Source organism: Hirundo rustica, chromosome 20, assembly GCF_015227805.2.
Source record: "Hirundo rustica isolate bHirRus1 chromosome 20, bHirRus1.pri.v3, whole genome shotgun sequence".
NCBI classification, from domain to species: domain Eukaryota; kingdom Metazoa; phylum Chordata; class Aves; order Passeriformes; family Hirundinidae; genus Hirundo; species Hirundo rustica.
Window position 1 is genome coordinate 10,201,671 of NC_053469.1, and position 18,979 is coordinate 10,220,649.

Sequence of the window (18,979 nt, forward strand, 5' to 3'; positions counted from 1 at the left end):
GCCTCAGGTCTGTAACACAGCTCCCTCACACCCCCCCCAACTCCCTGTGCTCCTGGGGCACTGCTCTACCACCCGTGGGCAGGCAGTGAGTGCAGGTGTCCCACTCAATGTTGGCTCAACCTTCCCTGGGTTCTACTTGGGTTCTACTTCCTCGGATTCTACTCCTGCCCTTCTTCTTCAGGACACCTGCACAAAAGCGCTGGCCTGGGACACGTGGTCCCAGTCCTGCCTCAGCTCCTGCCCCGGTGTCCAGCACAGCCCCTGCACGAGGGCTGCAGCCCCTGCTCAGGTGCACAGTGCAGAAGGAAGGCACTGCACGGGTCTCTGGACAGCTGACCTTCCTGGAGAACTTCTGCGCAGCCAGTGCATTTATGTGCCAGATTGACTCCAGAGGAAGTAGGAAATACAATAAAAATGGGGGAAAAAAATTCAGCCTAGAGCCCCTCACTGTGTTTGACCTGTTTTCACCAACTCAGAGAATCACAGAATGCTTTAGGCTGAGAGGGACCTGCCATGGGCAGGGACACCTTCCACTGTCCCAGGCTGCTCCAAGCCCCAATGTCCAAACCTGGCCCTGGGCACTGCCAGGGATCCAGGGGCAGCCACAGCTGCTCTGGGCACCCTGTGCCAGGGCCTGCCCACCCTCCCAGGGAACAATTCCTGCCCAATCTCCCATCCAGCCCTGCCCTCTGGCAGTGGGAGCCATTCCCTGTGTCCTGTCCCTCCAGCCCTTGTCCCCAGTCCCTCTCCAGCTCTCCTGGAGCCCCTTGAGGCCCTGGAAGCCTAGGTCTCCTGGAGCCTTCTCTCCTCCAGGTGAACTCTCCCAGCCTGGCTCCAGGGCAGAGGGGCTCCAGCCCTGTGTTTAACTCTGGCCTCATTCCAACTCTTCCCAGTGCTCCGTGTGCAGCCAGCACTGGTGGGATGTGGGTGGGCATCAGTCCCATTGTGCTGTTGGTTCAGCTGAGCCTCGGCTGTGCCCAGGGCTCCTATTTGCAGGCCCAGAGGATGAGGAGTGCTTTCATCTGCTGCTTTGGGGCTCCAGCTCCAAGGGTTTTCAGAAAAAAATTTTGGAGGTTGGTGGTGAAAATACTCAGTCCTTGAGCGTGGGAATGAGGGCTGGCAAACGCTGCTGACCTGCTGATGTCCTGGGTTCACTCAGGCAGCCTGAGTGACCGCAGGTGCTGACTGTCCCCCAGATGTGTATCTATAGAAAATACAGTGAGCTATGATAATAAAAGTGCTCTGGAGCAGGTCAGGCACAGCCAAGTGCCTGTGCTATCAGGATATGTGAGTATTTTTTCAGCTGGGTACTCTGGTGTATCAGACTGTGGCCAATGGCCTCCTTCAGCATCAGTGACAAAGGAGCCTCCCCAGCCCAGGAGACAGCCCCAAGTGGTGCTGTCAGTGATGGGCAGGGAATTCAGGGCTCTGACGCTTTGAAGGGAGGTGTTTTCTTCCCAGGCTGTAAGAATGAGACATAGAAAGGGGAAAAAGGACCGTGGGCGTTGTGTGTTCAGACAGCACCCTGGGTTTGTTCCTGACAAGGGCTCACTTTGAGTAACTCCAGGTGAGTATTGCTGTGAAATGCTGTTTGGGAACGTTTATCTGGATGTGTGTCAATGTTTTTGTTCTCATTTGTGCCTCCTCCCTGAGTTTTGCTGTTTGGCATGGTCAGGAAAAGATTGTTTCAAGGTTGTGTGAGGAAAGGTGCATGGAAATGAAATTCTGCATTCATACCAAATTGATTCAGCACTTTTTTCTCCAACCTCCTCTTCAGTCTCTCACCCTCCCAAAGAGCACCAAGGGGATCTCAGTTCCACAGCTCTGGTGGACAGTTAAGAAATGCAATGCATTCTGCAAATAAGAGCCTGGAAAGTGAATTTATAGCCAGTGCAACAAAGTGAAGTAGGAAAAAAAAGAGATTGACTCAACTCAAGTAACAAATCTAAGGAAATTTCTATCTGCCTGTTCAATAACAGAAAAATCTAAATTCATGGCATAACTTCATCATTACAAATGGTTCTCCCAGCTCTGTTCCTCTGGTTTCATTTCAAATGACTGTTTGCAGATGTGTGTTTTCTGGAATTAAAGACACAAATTGAGAAGAGGGACTACTGTGGTCATGTGCTTTTCCTTAAAAAGGGCAAAAGTTCTATTTGTATCTATTTGGTTTTCTCTGGGTGGATATTTACCAAATCTCAGTGGGTTTCTTGGGAAATTTGTACATTGTGCATTTCTTGAGAAATTTTGAAAACTCTTGGCCTTGAGATAACATATTGCCTTCTTTTTTCAGTCGAAAAGGATCTTTTTCCCAGCTACTAGGAACTTATTGAAAAGTAATTCAAGGTTATTTCTGTCCCTAGGAAACATTAGTCATTATTATAAAATTATAAGTCAGGCTATTTTGAGAGTGGCCCTTTCACGTTAGCAAAGTTAAAAAGATACACTGAAAATTTAAGTTCAGGGTAGTATGCCAAGGAATCTTAAAGAGATTAAAGAGGCTGAAAAAAGAATAGTGTCTGCGATAGTGATTTCCTGCATTTATCTCCATGAACCTTCCAAAAATTACTTTGCTGCAAAGTCCACCCCTTTGCCCACAATTTATGGACCAGCGTGCAGCGAGGCTGTTTTTCCTGATCTCTCATGGTGATGTGTGCTTCTCTCTTGTTTTTCAGGGTCTTACGAGTGTGGAATATGTGGGAAGAAATACAAATATTACAACTGCTTCCAGACCCATGTGCGAGCACACAGAGGTATCTCAGTCCTGCTGGAATCTGGGGGATCCTGGGATAACACAGGTTCAGGGAGGCTCAGGCTGCAGAGCAGGGAAAGGTTCTTCCCCCAGAGGGTGCTGGGCACTGCCCAGGCTCCCCAGGGAATGGGCACGGCCCCGAGGCTGCCAGAGCTCCAGGAGCCTTTGGACAGCGCTGCCAGGGATGCCCAGGGTGGGGTTGGTGGGGTGTCTGTGCAGGGACAGGAGTTGGACACCTGGATGATCCTGGATTCCAGGATATTCTGTGATTTTATGTCTATTTTCAGGAAGGTCTTAAAGATTGCTCTGCTACTTCCCTAGTCACCAGTAATTCTTCTCTTCCCCCCTGAGAGGGGCCCAGTGATAAACCTTGGGGCTGTCTCAGCTTTGTGGCTCTTTACTCCAGCAATGTTTCTCCCCAGGTTAGGAGCAGCTCCTGTGTTTGGGGCAGTATTTACTGCCCAGGACTCTCAAGGGCATCACTGTGTGCAGGGGGAGCTCTGATCACAGAGTTTCACCTGGCATGTCCCAGTGCCAGCAGTGTGGTGGCATCTCCCGGAGGTGCTCTGCGCTCCTGCCCAGCTGTGAGTTCCATCCATCCCTGAGAAGTCAGCCTGGCAGGATATAAATCAGATACAGCATAGTGACTGCTGTATTTTTATGTTCAAATCCAAATGCTCCTTGAGCTGCCCCTGTGCCCCCGCTGTCAGCAGAGGTCACTTCCCAAATGCACTGTGTGCATGAAAGGTCTCGTGCTTGGTCAGGAGTGGCTTGATCTGAGTTTTCTGTACGACTGAACAAGCCAATGTTGCTTAATTGCAGAAATGTGAAAGTTTGAGGTGGTTTATTCAATCAAAGTGTAGTTTGCAGGATTTGGAGCTCTGAAATACCAGAACAGCAGGGACTGGAAACCAGCTCCTCCTGAGCCTTTCTCTGGGTTTGTTTCCTGTCCCCTGAGGTGAGCACTGGAGTTACTGCGCCAGGCTGGCAGGAGCATCTGCTTTAGCTCCCCAGGTGTAACCAGTGGTTGAAAATCCAGGAATAATGAAGGCTAATATTAAGTTTTAAATGCTCAAACTCTCAAAAGTCAGCACATGCACAGCTGAGAAGTGAACATGAATCCTTAACTGCTCAGAGTTTGTCACGGTCTCGTAACACATCCTTAATTGCATGGTTGCATATTTCTTGTGTGCTGTTTAATATCACAGAGCTGCTTCTGTACTTCTGGATACCCAGAATTGTTTTTCCATGCTGGTATTTCTTTTCTAAATACCAACAAAATTCCTTAAAGTCCTTTAAATATAGCTTCAAGTAGCTTCACTCTGCAGCTTAAGGAAAAAAATCCCTAAAATAACAGAGATATGCTTTACCATTACATCACAGCATTGCAATAATTTTGCAATAATAATTGTAGTATTTAAATGTGGGACAAGGATTGTTTTTATTTTACTTCTCTTCCACAAGCACTATGGGATCTTTAATTTGGCTGCAATTTTAGGAGCTTTGTTAATATGAGGTCATCTCCTAGTGTGGGATCTGATTAATTTTTATTTATTTATATTTTGATAATGAAATGAAGCAATATATTAAATTATATGAGTGCATCAACATAGACTTGTACATTTGATATCCATAGTTTTGACAAGAACTCAGTGGAGACATGACTTTACCTTTTGCTTCCAAGGTCTTTGTCACATGTAGTTGCAGAAGAAGGAAATTTTAAAAATTCTGAATGTGGAAATTTATCACTAATTCTCACATCAGTGCTGGAGAAGCAGAATTTATATCCCTGATACTTAGAAAGTGTTGGTTTATGCTACTGTAAATAGATGCATTTAGTAGTAACATTTAAAGTGCATTTGAATTGTCTGAAGACAATAAAAATACAAATGAGTTATTTATTCATCTACACTCTTCAGCAAGAATTGAAACTGCAAACATGCAGCAGTTCTGGCAGTGGGATTTTCCCAGGGAGCTGAGGCACTGGGCAGAGTGTGCCTGGCTGCAGAAGAATAACCTGCAGTGAAAGGTTAAGGTTGGGCAGGAAAAAAGAAGGACTGTGTGGTATTATCCAGTGTAAGCTGTGCACGGACTGGACCATGGAATGGTGCTGGGATGGCACAAGACTGGAGGAGTGAAGGGGATTTTTGTGAAAGATGCTTTTATTGCCCCAAAGCTTCATAAAGGAGAAGGGGCTGGTGCTGCCCCAGGGTGAGAAAGGTGGGATAATGTGGTGGGATCTGAACTGAGGGTGTCACCCTGCATGGTGCTGTTCTCCCTGTGATCTCCAGTCCATGTCTCAGATGCAGTGCCAGGGCACTGGCAGCCAGCTCTCCCAGGGCTGCTTTCCTCGAAGCCCTGCAATGTGAGCTCCCTTGGCCCAGTCAGTGCAGTTCTCAGCTGCCAGAAACTCCAGTCCTGAATCCTTCAGTCATTTCTTGCTGTCTGGACAAGGGAGGAGCCAGACTGCAATGGCAGGACCTAGATTGTCTTTTTGCAGGTTGGATTTTTTGGGTGCCAGCCATCAGTCGTGTACCATCTGCCTTTCCCAAAGTTGGACTGATCCTGGGAGACTCAGCAGCTCAGCGTCAGAGGAGCTAGAACAAAACTGAGGTCCCTTTGTTCTCTGCAGGTTTTTTGGCCATTCCAGCAGCAATAGCTGCTGTTTGTGATTTGCTGAAGGATACACCCCATCCCAGGTCTCTGTGCTCTGCTTGTCTGTGTGGTTCCTGTGTCACTGATGGGCCTTGGCCAAGCCCTGGGATGGTGCTGCAGGTGACAGAAAGAGAGAGAAAAGGCTCAAGCCAGGGGAGAGCAGAGAAACTGGTGTCGATCTGCTTTGGGCCTTTGGGGCAGAACAAAACATCTGTGTCACCAGCCTGACTGTCACCACTCAGTGACACAAAATGCAAGGTTTGAGAGCCTCTAGTTGTCCTTGCTTTGACCTGGGTTATTTCTGAGCTGGTTTTTTTTGTGTCTAAGGCCCACCTGGGCCTTACAGCAGGGGGAGAGTCCGTCACCCTCTTTGCTTGTGCATCTTTACCCACTGCTTGTTTTGCTCTGTGCAGAACTTAATGCCTTCTCATCCTCTGAGCTGTTCAGTTCCACATGAAGAGTTTCGCCCTGGCAACATCGCATTTTTCTTTGCAATGAGCATTTTTTTGAGAAATTTTCTGGATTTTTTTTTTTTTTTTAATAGCTGCACCTGCCTCCACTCCAGCTCTCTGTGGCAGTAAAGCTGCGTTGGAGGTGACCCATGTTCTTGAGGTTGATTTCTTTTCTTGTCTGCCTTCAGGAGCAAAGGAGATTATATTATAAAACAGGGCATTTTCTTAGTTTATTGAGCCTTCCCTGTGGTGCTGAGCATTGACTGGAAATTTCAGGGAGCCACTGCTCCAGCAGTTTGCAGAAAGGCTGATGCAGCTCTGCTTCAGGACGTGCTGCCTCGCAGAGACAAGTTCCCATTCTGCTTTCCCCTGAAAGCTGAGATGCAGGCCTGGAAATCCCCATGTAAGGGTTCTACAAAGAACCAGAAACATAGGTAAGAAATTTCCCCACGATGTTTTCATTGAGGAAGAAAGGAAAAGGTTGTGTTCCTTCCCCTTTGCCTCCCCAAAACTCACAAATAAAATAAAAAAAGAAACCCAACAAAAAAGTTACGTTGTGGAGCTGAAAGGCTCCTTTGTGAGCTGCTGTGCAGCCCTGCAGGATCCCGGCTCCTTCCTCCTGCTGGAGTTCAGCTGGAGCAGAGGGGCTGCGCATTCCCACTGCTGATGGAAGGCTCTGTCCCAAATGTTACTGCTTCGCCTACATGCAACCCAGGGCTTAAAAATGTTTTGCTTACAGTGCTTTTATTTTAGCTGTGTGGGGTTTTTCAGGTCATTAAAAGGTTTGGATTGCCTTCAGGAGTTAATCAGCTAGAAAGTTCTGCTTTGTACGGTTGGGTCGTGTTTAAGCAACAGGAGCAGCAAAGCATCTGCATGTTTTGAGTCAGGAAAATTATTTCACTTTTAGATAACTCCAGAAAAAAAAAGAAAGAAAAAAAAAAAAAAAAGGCTGAAATTGCTTTATTAGACTTTCAAACAGCAAATTTATAAACCTCTGGGCTGAGGCCAAGCAAGGGAGATTTGTACCCAAAGGAGAATTCTTCCAAAAGCAAAGAAAGAAAATAGCAAGGCTCGAGTTTAACCCTTGCAGGATATATCACCTCTAGACCAAGAATTGGTGGAAGTTCTCTGTTTCCAGATAAGCTTTTCTGGGCTGACTGGTGATTTTGCTCAAGTTGTTTTTCATTATTATTTATTTACATTATAACTTGTTGCATTGCCTCTCTCCAAGCCCATCAGCTCTCCATGTCCTCCCCACAGGGGCAGAACTGCCCTCACCAGAACAGATCCTGGATGCTCTGAGTGGGGCTGGATTCTTCAGGCCAAGTTTCAAGTTTCACCAGTTGTTAAAAAACTTCTCAAAGCTTTTCAAGTTTCAGGTTAATGTTTTCCAAGAATGGGTTCTGCTCAATTCAAAAAATATGAAAAGGAAGGTGACTCATTCAAATGGTGAATATGGAAAAACACTTTTTTCCAAAGCGCACATTTTTTGGAGTCTGAGTTAAAGCGGTTCTGTCACTGAAAGGATTTTGAGGTGAGGAGTAGAAAACTAATAGATGAATAACCATCCCTGAGGAGAGATGGTGTTCCTGAGTTATAGAAAGTTGGGGTTCATTTGTTTATTTGTTACTGAAAAGATCAGATGATTTTGGGGAGATCTTTTGCCCTCTGCCCTGCATCCCAAGATCCATTTTTCTCATGCACATTTCTCAGTCTGAAGCAGATACTTGTATGAAATGCAGAAAGTTTATTGGGACACAGAGTTAACTGGCATTTTCCAGCTTCCCTGCCCACCTCCCTATTCTTACTGACTTTTGCAACTTTCTCAGAAATTCATCTTTTGTTTCACAACTGTAATTACTTGGTCTGACCTCAAAGGTGATATAGAGTGGGCTGTAAGGGGATTTTTAGTTGGTCATTTTTTAATTCATGAATACTTTAGTCTTATGACTAGGAGTAACAACATTTGTTGACGCAGTTCAGAAATGGCTGTTCCTCAAATTTTGTGCGTTGCCTGATTCTTGTTAAATTTGACGAAAATACTTTTTAAAGCTATTTAAATAGTGCATGTCTTTTATGGTTTGTTTATGCCATTGCTTGTGAACACCAGGACAGCATTTTGCATAAATCTATTGTGCTGCGCTGCTTTTCCTTGACTGGTGGGTGGGAATTCAAACAAGTAGCAGCTGTGGAAAAATCCTGGGCTTTGCTGTCAGGTTCTGCATCTGATATTGAGGGTTTCTGATCTGGCCCCTGAGTGTATGAAGTTGTGCCAAATTAATACCATTGCCTAGAAAAATGATCTAATCAGGCAGGTTAATCAAGTAGAAATGTACTAATTCACAAACCCACAATAATTTGTTTTTATTATTTTTAAGAAATAAGGAAACTAAATGCAAACAGTGCTCATTACTTAAGGTTGAAAATTTTAAATTCAAAAACCCTGTGCCATTCTGCAGCTGTGGTGTGCAGTGCAAGCATCATTCCAACAGACATATGGAATATTTTGCAACGCAGTTATGTTATTAGATAATGTGACAAACAGTATATATAATTTAGGATGAATATGAAACACTTCAAACTGGCTTGGAAATCCTAATCATTTATGATCCTTGACTTGTAACTTTGGGGTTTGTTTTCCAGCTGGCAGCTTCGCCTGTTGCATTCATTTAGGGCTTGAACATGATCTCTGCTCTGTGCTTCTTGCAGTCCCACACATGATAGTGGAGGCAGCTTTTTCTCCCTTCTTTTCACATCTGCCTTCAGTAAGACCAGGACAGAATCACTCTGGGGGAATTGCTGTGGCCGATCTCTTGTGGAGGCTTTGCCATCGCTGCCTGTGGTGGGCAGGCACGGTGGCGGAGCCAACTGTGCCGAATCCCACGGGAGCTGAGCCGGGCGTGCTGTTCACTGCTTGCTCTCCTGGGTTCACAGCACTTGCCTGTTAAAATGTGTCCAGAGGAGGCCATGGAGATGCTGTCAGGGCTGGAGCTCTCTGCTCTGGAGCCAGGCTGGGAGAGCTGGGGGTGCTCACCTGGAGAAGGCTCCAGGGAGAGCTCAGAGCCCTGCCAGGGCCTAAAGGGGCTCCAGGAGAGCTGGAGGGGGACTGGGGACAAGGGCTGGAGGGACAGGACACAGGGAATGGCTCCCACTGCCAGAGGGCAGGGCTGGATGGGAGATTGGGCAGGAATTGCTCCCTGGCAGGGTGGGCAGGGCCTGGCACAGGGTGCCCAGAGCAGCTGTGGCTGCCCCTGGATCCCTGGCAGTGCCCAAGGCCAGGCTGGACATTGGGGCTTGGAGCAGCCTGGGACAGTGGGAGGTGTCCTGGCATGGCTGGGGTGGAAGGAGATGGGCTTTAATGTCCCTTCCAGCCGAGACCATTATATGAGTGTGGGCAGCTGCGCTTTAACCACGAGCCTTTGTTGGCCATGTCCGGCCTCACAGCGCCGGTGAGCCCCTCAGCGCCCGCTCCGTCCCGCGAGGGGCCGGGCAGAGCGCGGAGAAGGGAGCGAGGGAACGAGCGAGGCGGTGGTGGGGGCCAAGGCCGGCGGATCTAAGCGCAGCTCTTTCTCTTTGCAGACACCGAAGCTGCCTCAGGGGAAGGAGCCTCACAAGGCAGTAAGTACAGCGGGGCGCGAGGGGCCGGGTGTGGCGGGGCAGCGCAGGGGTCCCCCGGCCTGAGGGCCCCGCGGGGCCGCGGCTGCGGCAGGGCATTACCGCAGGCGGCCAGCAGGGGGCAGCCCCGCCGCGGAGATGGCGGCCGCGGGAGGCGGCGGGGCCGCGGGCACGGCTCGGGGTCTCTCACGGCACGGCTCGGGGTCTCTCACGGCACGGCTCGGGGTCTCTCACGGCACGGCGGGGCCGCCCCTCAGGGCCCGGGGCGTCTCTCGGGGCGTGGCGCCTCACGACCCAGCAGCTCCCACGGTTGTCGCTGTCCCCCCGCCGTGAGGGAAGCGCGGTGCCCCAAGCGCTGCCCGGTGAGCGCTGTGGGGGGACCATGAGCAGAGCTCTCTCTGCCTCCTCTGGCGGGGAGGGGCAGGGCACTGCCAGCCTCTCCAGCGGCGTCCAGCCGTATGATCTTTAAGCCCTAACTGCAGTTTGGGGTGTGTGCTCCAGCCCCGGGGAGAGCCAGAGCCGGCCCAGGGCTGAGGAGAGGGGGCCGGGGCAGCTGTGGGAGAAGTAGCACCAGAGGGAGGTGGGGAGAGATTCATGGCCCCTGTGAGGGGTGAGTGGGAAGATGGAGCCCAGCAGTTCGCGGTGACCGGAGAACTGTGAGAAAATAGGCGTGAAGTGAGGAGAGGTCGAGACTGCGTTGAAGGACAAGCACTCCCTCCTGCTGTGGAGCAGACTGTCCAGGGAGGTGTGTCCTGCATCCTTGGGGCTTTACGAAACCAGCCTGGGTAAAGTCCCGAGTAATCAGGATTGAGCTCGGAGTAGACTCAGCTTTGAGCAGGAGGTCAGACCAAAGATCTCCTGAGGTCTCTGCCCACCTGGGTTTTGCTCTGTGTTAGGTGAGAGCCATGATTCCCACTGGAAAGGTAAGTTCTCACCATTGGTGGTTGCAGACGGCAGCTTGGAAGCGCCAAACTTACCCTGGGTGGTATAGAAACGTTAGATAAATAGTAAAGAAAAATAAAAAGTACGACCAGACCACCTTTTCTTTCTTCACCGTGTTCTGTGATAGGTGAACAATTGGCATTAGCCTAGGGGGGTCTTGGCTTTCTGTCTGCAAAAGGAAGCAGGACTGACTTCACTGCAGGTGGAGAACAGAGATCCTCAGCCCCGAGCTGAAACATCTCAGTAGCAAGCAGCCTTCCCACATCAGTGTACTGCTCGCAGGGACAGATGGGCTCTGCAGCTGAGCCTTTCCCTTGACAGAGTGCAGCTCTGTGCAGGGCATGGAAACTCCTTCCCAGGTTCCTGTCACTCCCTTTGGTGTCTCTCTTTCTGTCATTGTTCAGCTGCCTGTTGGTGTTTTACTTACTTTGAGGCTTTACAGGCTCATCTCCTGGCTCCCTTGCTCTGAATTTTGCTGGAAGGCACTGCTATGTTCTGGGGCTAGGCTGTGTGCTTCCTGGGCTTGCTGTTTGGGTATTGGTTACTTTTGCCAGAGCTTGGGAACCACCTTTGCAAAGGGAGATTTATTTTTTTCCGTAAGTCAGCTTCTCCCCACCTGTTGTGGGAGGAAAAGATAGGGCAGAGTGAGGTGTGAAGAGAGAAAAAGACATGAGGGCTCACACCTTTGCTGTGTGGGCAGCCTCGATGTTGTTGGAGCTATGGAAGGATTTCTGTGGATGTAAATGCCTCTTTTGTGGTGTCTGGGTCATGGAGAGAAGGGGAGAAAGGAACATCATGGGCAGAAGTCTGGGAGAGAACAGCGAGAAGCAGCTGCTCCCTACACCAGGATTCCAAAACGTTGCTGTGGTGGCGCAGGAGATGTAGGAGGGGCAAGAACTGCTTCCATCTTCATGCAGGGTCCAGCCCCATCCCCCATGCAGGAATTACTGACCCTGTTTTTACCTGCCACACTCATATCCCAAAATAGTCTCATCTAGCTGAAAACGATGGAGGCAAAACCAAGCCACCAGAATGGGGAGATAGTGATTGGTGGGGCTGGGAAAGGGAAAGAAGGATGCACCATGGCCATGCCCTACTGGAGGGACAGGCTGGACATGTCACCTGTCCTGCAGAGTGGATGTGAGGTGGCTGGGCCGGTGCTGCTGTGCCTAAGCGCACATGGTTGTAATTTCCTGACAGTCATCTTCTTCTTCCCTCCTCCTACTGCAGTAAAACAACTCCGCTCTCTTCTTTCCTCTCTGTGCCTTCCGCTCTAAGGCTGGATTAAATCCCTGGCCTACCCTAGTTGCTTCTACACGTCTCTTCTCATTTTTCCACTCAATGGCTCTCTTGTTTCCTTGTCAGTCTGTTTGCCTCTCATATATTTTAGGAATTTTTTATTTATCTTTCCTTTCCTGCTATTTTTGCTTTGCCTGCTGCTGCACTGCTGTTCCTCTGTGACCCTATCTGGCTGTTTACACCCTCTCTTTTACAGATGTCTGCATTGTTCCAATCTTCCACTGCTATTTCTATCTCATTGGGAACCTCTGCATTCATGGTCTCTGCAGGCATGGTTTGCTGCCCTCTCCCAAAATTTCTCAGTATTTAACGGATACAGGAAGGTGTGTGGTTTTCTCTCCTGTGCTTCTCTGTGGGGCATGAATTGCATTCATCCTGAACCTGTGAGTGAGGAGTCCCTTGACCAGCAGTGGGGCCCTGGATTAGTTCACATAACCACATATTACTCCATTAGTGCCCTTGCCTTCAGGTGTGAGGGGCTGTGGCCAGAGGGGCTGTTGGGAGATGGCCCATTCTGGCCTTTTTTCTTCCTGGGAGGAAGGGATCTGTGGGGCCAGCTGGGACTCAGCTGAGATCTGTTGTTTGTTCGCTGCCTGCCTAAAGAGGAGGCAGTGGTGTTTAGACTTTCCAGCTGGGAAAGCACTTTAAAGACTCCCTTGAGGAAAAACTGTTGCATTTAGTTGGTTATTTTCAGCCTTTGGGGTTTATAGTCGATAGATGGTTTCTCTGGGACTCCCTTTATTTTTTTGGACCCATTCTTGAAGAGCCACAGCTCTCTGGTAGTGAGGAGGGGATGTGCTCACAGGGACACTGCTGCATGGCTTTGGGAGCTCCTTTTCTAGCCTTGGCTCAGGGTCCAAGACCAGAATTCCTACATGAGGGAGAAGGAAACAATGCAACTCACAGTCCTAATGTGTTAAAGAGACTTGCCTGACTGCTACCAACTTTAACTGGCAGGGACAAGGAAGAGAAGAGGGTGATTTTGGAAAAAAAAAAGTCTATCTGGTATCTTTTCCTAGACAGCTGTGGCTAGTTTGACATCTGGGTAACTGACTGTTCCCACAGAAGACTCTGGAGGTCTTTTCTGAGATGCTCATGTGCCTGTGGGGTTTGCTCCAGACTCTGGGAAGTCCTCAGAGAAGGAGTTTGGGCTGGGTTTGTGCTCTCATCCTCCATGGGAATTCCAGTCATGTGTAGGGGAGTTACAAACTGGAACAAACAGTCTCCCTCCTGCTGCTCACATTCCATAGGACATTCTTGGCACCTGGACAGGTCACTGAATAAACCCAGGAGCAAGAGGGGGTCCAGAGCCCAGTAGGGGCAGGGGCACGGCTGAGGCAGCAACTCCTCTCACCTGAGCCGGTGTTTGCACTGTGCCAGGGTGTGGGGTGTGTTCAGTGGGTGGTGTCCAGTGGGTTGTGTTCAGTGCATGTGTCCCAGGCTGGAGACACAGCTACAGAGTCACAGAGGGCAGAGTTAGATGGGAGATTGGGCAGGAATTGTTCACTGGCAGGGTGGGCAGGCCCTGGCACAAGGTGCCCAGAGAAGCTGTGGCTGCCCCTGGATCCCTGACAGTGCCCAAGGCCAGGTTGGACATTGGAACTTGGAGCAGCCTGGGACAGTGGGAGGTGTCCCTGCCATGGCAGGGGTGGAACAAAGTGATTTTTAGAGGTCCCTTCCAACCCCACTCTGTCTGGGATTCTGGTTCTGGGGTTGGAATATTCAGTTGGAGTGTGATACTATCCTTTTCTGTAGGAAAGAGGAGCTTACGTACAAGGACACCTTCAGAGTAACCATAACTGGCTTGCAGAGCTTGAAGGGGAGCTGAGTTTTATGGCTGCCCATGAAGTTAACCTGAGAGCGCGTGGGCACTGGAACTTTGCTGTGCCTGCTCACTGCTTCTCTTTCTTACAGTGCTCTGCCTCTTCAGAGCAGCCCAGGGCAGAACTCAGGTTGCTCTGGCAAATGTTAATATGACACTTGCCTCATTTCACCTTAGCAATGGCCTTTCAATACCAAAATACCAAAAGTGAACAGATACAGCAGGTGGTGCTCCCAGTCCATAGCAGTTCTAAGCCCTTTGCCTGGCTGGGCCTCAGACCACTTCCCAGAGGAGTTGGGAATTCTGCAGGCAGGCAGGAGGCAGCAGGATGGAAAAAAAGTGACTTGCCAGAGGCAACAGACAAGTGAGTGTCAGTGGAATAAAATGCAGGTCCCTGGGCTTGCAGCCTAGTTAATGCTGGACACAACCCTGGGATTGCAGTTCTGTGCCCTGGGAAAGAAACCAGAAAATGCACAGGGAAGTGGGTAGGGAAGGAATGCTCAAAGCTGAAGGTATCTCAAAGTACTGCTGATACATTAACTTCAGGGATGTCTGGTCAGTGATCCGGGACTGGATCTAGTGTTCTTTCCAGGGGAGAATTCCTGAGTCTGGCGCAGCAGTGCTGATTGATATTGTAGGGAAGAAGCCTGCCATTCCTGTGTTCTTTAAATAAAGTACTGTTAAAAGTGGGAAGAATCAGGATGTGGTGCTTTTGGGAGCCTTGATCTCCAGTGTGTCAGTCAGCCTGGCTTAATCAGGACAGCTTGCTGACAGTGGGGGTTGTACTGTGATTTTTCCCTGGTAACACCTTTGTTGAGGACCATCATAAGCAAGTTGCAGTTTAAGGCAGGCTGTGTTCCCAGGCTGTACTGTGACACCATCCGGGGGATGGGCAGGAAAACAACATGGAAAACCAGCTCCACAAGCTGCTTCTGCTGCTCCGCTTGCTTCCATTCCTGGGGTGTTGCAGTTGTTACTTTGGCAGTTCAGGGACATTTGCTGGAGGCTGGAAGACCACTAATGGTTGTTTGCTGGTAGATCCCGGCCTTTCTGTCTCCATTTCCTGCTCCTGTGTACATGCAGTTCTGTTCGAGGGGCACAGCTGGATTTTGTGCTGTTTCTCAGAAGCAGATCCCAGTGCTCAGCCTGCCAGCAGGTTAATCCTGCCCGGCTCTTCAGTTACACCTCCACGTTTTGGGAGATGCTTCAGAGCCCAGTGTACAGATCCTGTCTGTAAGCCCAGAGCATCCCTGACACCCTCCTTCTCTCGTGCCTTAAATCCTGACATAAACAGGAGCAGCTGTCAGAGAACATTAATGCTCACCATGACCAGCCCCACAGACTGCAAACTCCGGGGTCACATCCCACAAAACCCCAGCGGATCGCAGAGAACACAGCCTGATTTTTCTTTGTGTCTCTTGGCCTTTCTGTTGTGTTGATCCCTTTTCCTTGCTTGAAAGAAGTTTTTGAAAATCACAAATACCATCTCAGGTTAGGATATATCCGGGTGTTTCAGACCACCCTCAGGCTGCGGGAGAACCAAAATGTGGAATTTGTCAGCCAGTGTCACCACACAGCGTGAGGAGCAGCTCAGGAGCAAATCCTGAGGAAGGCAGGGGTGCACAGCACCTGTTTCAGTGTCACAGGGTTAAAAAAAACTGCATTTAAGGATAAATAGGATGGCAAGGGGTGCCAAAATGAACTTCAGAAGAACTACTTTTGAAAATTTAATAAAATATATTTAATGTAAATACATCCTGGCTTTACTTTATTCTTCCCCATCTGTAGTTGCCCATATTTACTTATTGTATGTCCCTGGGTACTGGGCTAAGAGAGGACAGTTGGTGGGAGGGGGTCACTAATATTCACTGGGTCTAATGATGATGTAGGCAGCAAACAGAACATTTTCTTTCTCAGCCAGATGCCCTCAAACTCATCACCTGGGCACGGGTGTACATCCATTTGTGTCTCCACTGCAGTTTCCTTCACTGAGGAAAAAAAGAAAGTGGTATTACTTTTTTCCAAAATTGAATACCCAGTAAATATTTCAGAACCCCATATAAAAATGATTGATCTGATCTTTTAAAAACATATGCCCCTTTGGGCTCTGACTAAGTGTGAGAAAGTTCAGCCTGAGAAAGGATTTATTTGGAAAAGCAGTGAAAGGTTAGAAGCAGGGATGTGGGCTGGAATATGCCTTGCAAATGTTAGCTGTGAAGGCACAGTGCTAACGCCTTGCATGTGCAAAAACATTTGGAGGGTTGTGAATTTAAACCATGAAATTAATATAGTCAAAATTAAGGTTTTCTTGCCCACACCTTACTCATACAGGATATGGTGTTTGTAATGTTCTGACAGGGATGGGAAGATGTGGAGGTGGTTTGCTGGTGTTAACTTACGGTTGAGGAAGAACCTTTAGCGTCTCTGTTTCTTGATTAATTTGCAACATAAATGTTGCCTTAAAGTATATGTAACTTGATTTCTTTTACTTTTCTGTGGGATAGCAGAGCAACCCCAGGGAGTTGCTTTGTTGTGCTCACTGACACCTTCCCCAGTGAAAAGTGTGATACAGTGAATGCTGTGTGTGCACATCCACATGCAGCCACCACATTGACCTGTGACCCATTTACAACTGCCTGATTCATTTTCCCAGTGCTCTTATTTAATAATTCTCCTGCTCCTTGGGGAGAACTGTAGAAATGGATTTTATTTTCATAATGTGTTCGCATTTTGAGTAGGTGAAGTCTCTTTAGATTCCCATTTGCCAAACAAGGAGATGAATATGTTCATCTCCACATGTAAGTGACCAATGGACTGAGACCAAGGATGATAAATTTCAGTGCAGGAGAAGGAATTAAGAAAATAATAAGAATCTTAGTTCAGGGATTTGCAACGTGAAGAAATTTTGAGTTTAAAACCTGAGATATTGGAGATACTTACCCCCAAGATATGGGCAGGCTCAGGCTGCAGAGCAGGGAAAGGTTCTTCCCCCAGAGGGTGCTGGGCACTGCCCAGGCTCCCCAGGGAATGGGCACGGCCCCGAGGCTGCCAGAGCTCCAGGAGCCTTTGGACAGCGCTGCCAGGGATGCCCAGGGTGGGGTTGTTGAGGGGGTGTCTGTGCAGGGACAGGGGCTGGGCTGATGATTCTTCTGGGTCCCTTGTAACCCAGAATATTTTGTAATTCTGTGACCTGTCCTCTGTCTGAAGTGAGTGAAATTGGAAACAGTTTCTAGATATCTAGTGTGTTTCCATCCAAGTCTCAAAGATGTGCTCAGGAGCAGGACACACACTGGAGGGTTTGATGTTCTGCAAGTCCTGCAGTTCCGTAGCTCTGCAGAGGAGCAGTGTCTCTCTGGTTAGTTTTAATCAGAGATTTTAGAAGAGGAGGCTTTCAACTTGTCTGTAATTCTGTGATCTTCAGATGATCTTATACCAAAAATTGCTAAGATGCAATTCTTTCTCAGATGCTGCCCAAATTGCCCATGTTTACAGAAATCTAGATGTTAATACTTGGAAACAAATCTCTTACAAAGTTCCTAGGCAAGAAAATGATAGAGAAATATATTTATTTCAATAAAAAGAGGATAAGAATTTTAGTAATCTCAGACTGTTCTGGTCATCCCTCAGTTTGTCCTCAAGATGCCAGGAGAGTTTTACTGAGGGCAGAAATACATACCTGGTATATCCAGTGAGGGACGCACTTTTCATCTTCCAGTGTGGGTTGGAATTTAGCAACAAGGAAGTGTACAACAGCTGTGCCAGTGATTATTCTAAATTCTTCTTTCAGCCTGACCTTTTTCTGTTCAGCTGCTCGTTGGCATCTCAGCATTGTTGAACCTGAATAGCAAACAAACCCGTACACCTTCAGTATTTTAAGTATTTTAATTCTCAGTGGCTTCCCTCCTAAGGATCTTCATAACCAGAAAGGCAGAGGAATACAGGGGTCACCTTCCTGACACCTTTTCCTTGCAGCCTAAGCAGAAGGGTTGGCATTCCTGATTACCTTGGGTGATTGTGGAGAGGAGGGTCCTGCATCCCCCCGGCTTAATTTCATTTCATTTTGTTCATTAAGAGGTTTTATGGAGTCAAGATCTCTTCTTCGATGCTGCTCAGTTATTTAACTTCTTTCCACTTTGGAAACCAGGCAGTGATAATCCATGTGAATTCCCATCTAGAAATCCCAGTAAGAACAGAATTTCTAGTCCTGGACAAATGAGTAGGGAAAAGTCTGGAGGAGGTTTGCTTTTCTTTTATGAAACTCTCAGTGCTACGTCATTTAATCCAAGCAGTTGTGAGACAGATGAGTGGTGTGTTCCCAGCCAAACCATTTTAACTCCAGAAGGGACTTTAAAATAAAATTGTCTTTATTGTATTATACAGAACTTCACAGTGTGGGCTGAATAGACTTTTTCACTTGACATGGAACTTTGGATCCTTATTGATAGAAAGAGAAATCCTCCCTCATTTACAGGTTACGTAGGTTCAAGTAGACTTCTTTTTTTAATTGTGCAGGTCGAGGTAGTTCATTGTCAGATTGCTGGGAGTAACACCTTAAGACACTGATTAGACCATTCTTTATCTTACCTTATTTACACTTTGACTTTTCAAAAAAAGAGCCCAATCCTGCCCTGAAGTGACACCAGAATGAGGCAGGATGAGACATGATTTGCTCATGTTGTTACATTGTCTCATGTGTCTGAATTCTGTCTTTGAGCCTCAGTTTCCTGCTTTATGAGGCTGATTTGGGGGATAATCGTAAAATATTCATATTTTTTCTTTAAATGGCTAATGTTTGCTGTTTGGATTCAACCTGAGCATACTTTTAACTGAGGGAGAATGATGTGTAACATCCTGAGAATGTCTTTTGTTTCTCAGCATCCAGTGAGTAGTGTCCAAAACACCTTTTCCCCAAAACATTTTTTAAAATGAGTTTGTGACCATCAGAATATTCTGAACAGGGGTTCATTCTCTCAGAAATTAAATGAATATATTCCCCTCTGCAGGGAAATTCCTGGTAGTCTGGCATCAAGTTTCCAAACCTGATGAGATTACATCCAGGCTTGGATGGGGTGTGCATTTAAATCTCCTTTGAGATACATTCAGCTGACACGCCGTTTCAATAAAGTATCACAGAAATTATAAATTCCTCTGGCCACCTACTTAAAAGCTTAAAAATTGCTGTGAGGTGAATTCAGCCCTGGAGCTCCTGACTGCACCTGTAGCAGCTCTTCTCAGGAGCTGGAATGGCCCTGGAATCCTTCATGGAGAAGGAAATCATGAGCCTGTGGCTCCATGCCCTCTCACCTGTCGTTTGGCCCCTTGCCAGCTGGAAGGTGAGCTAGCACCTTGCAGCAATTTTGGGGTAATTTCAAGGGATTTGGCCCCTCAGTGTGAGGGTTTGGGATTATTCCTGGCTTGGCAGTGTGCATCCCAAGGACACCC

At 48.0% G+C, this 18,979-nt stretch overlaps 1 protein-coding gene across 1 annotated transcript in view; it reads left to right on the forward strand.

Annotated features, from left to right (window-relative positions):
• ZNF618 (zinc finger protein 618) overlaps positions 1-18,979 on the forward strand; it is an 86,343-nt gene that overhangs the window by 19,501 nt on the left and 47,863 nt on the right. The window contains exons 4-5 of the mRNA XM_040083409.2: positions 2,676-2,753; positions 9,439-9,477. Coding sequence (XP_039939343.1) covers positions 2,676-2,753; positions 9,439-9,477 — 117 coding nt within the window. The remainder of the gene's footprint in view (positions 1-2,675; positions 2,754-9,438; positions 9,478-18,979) is intronic.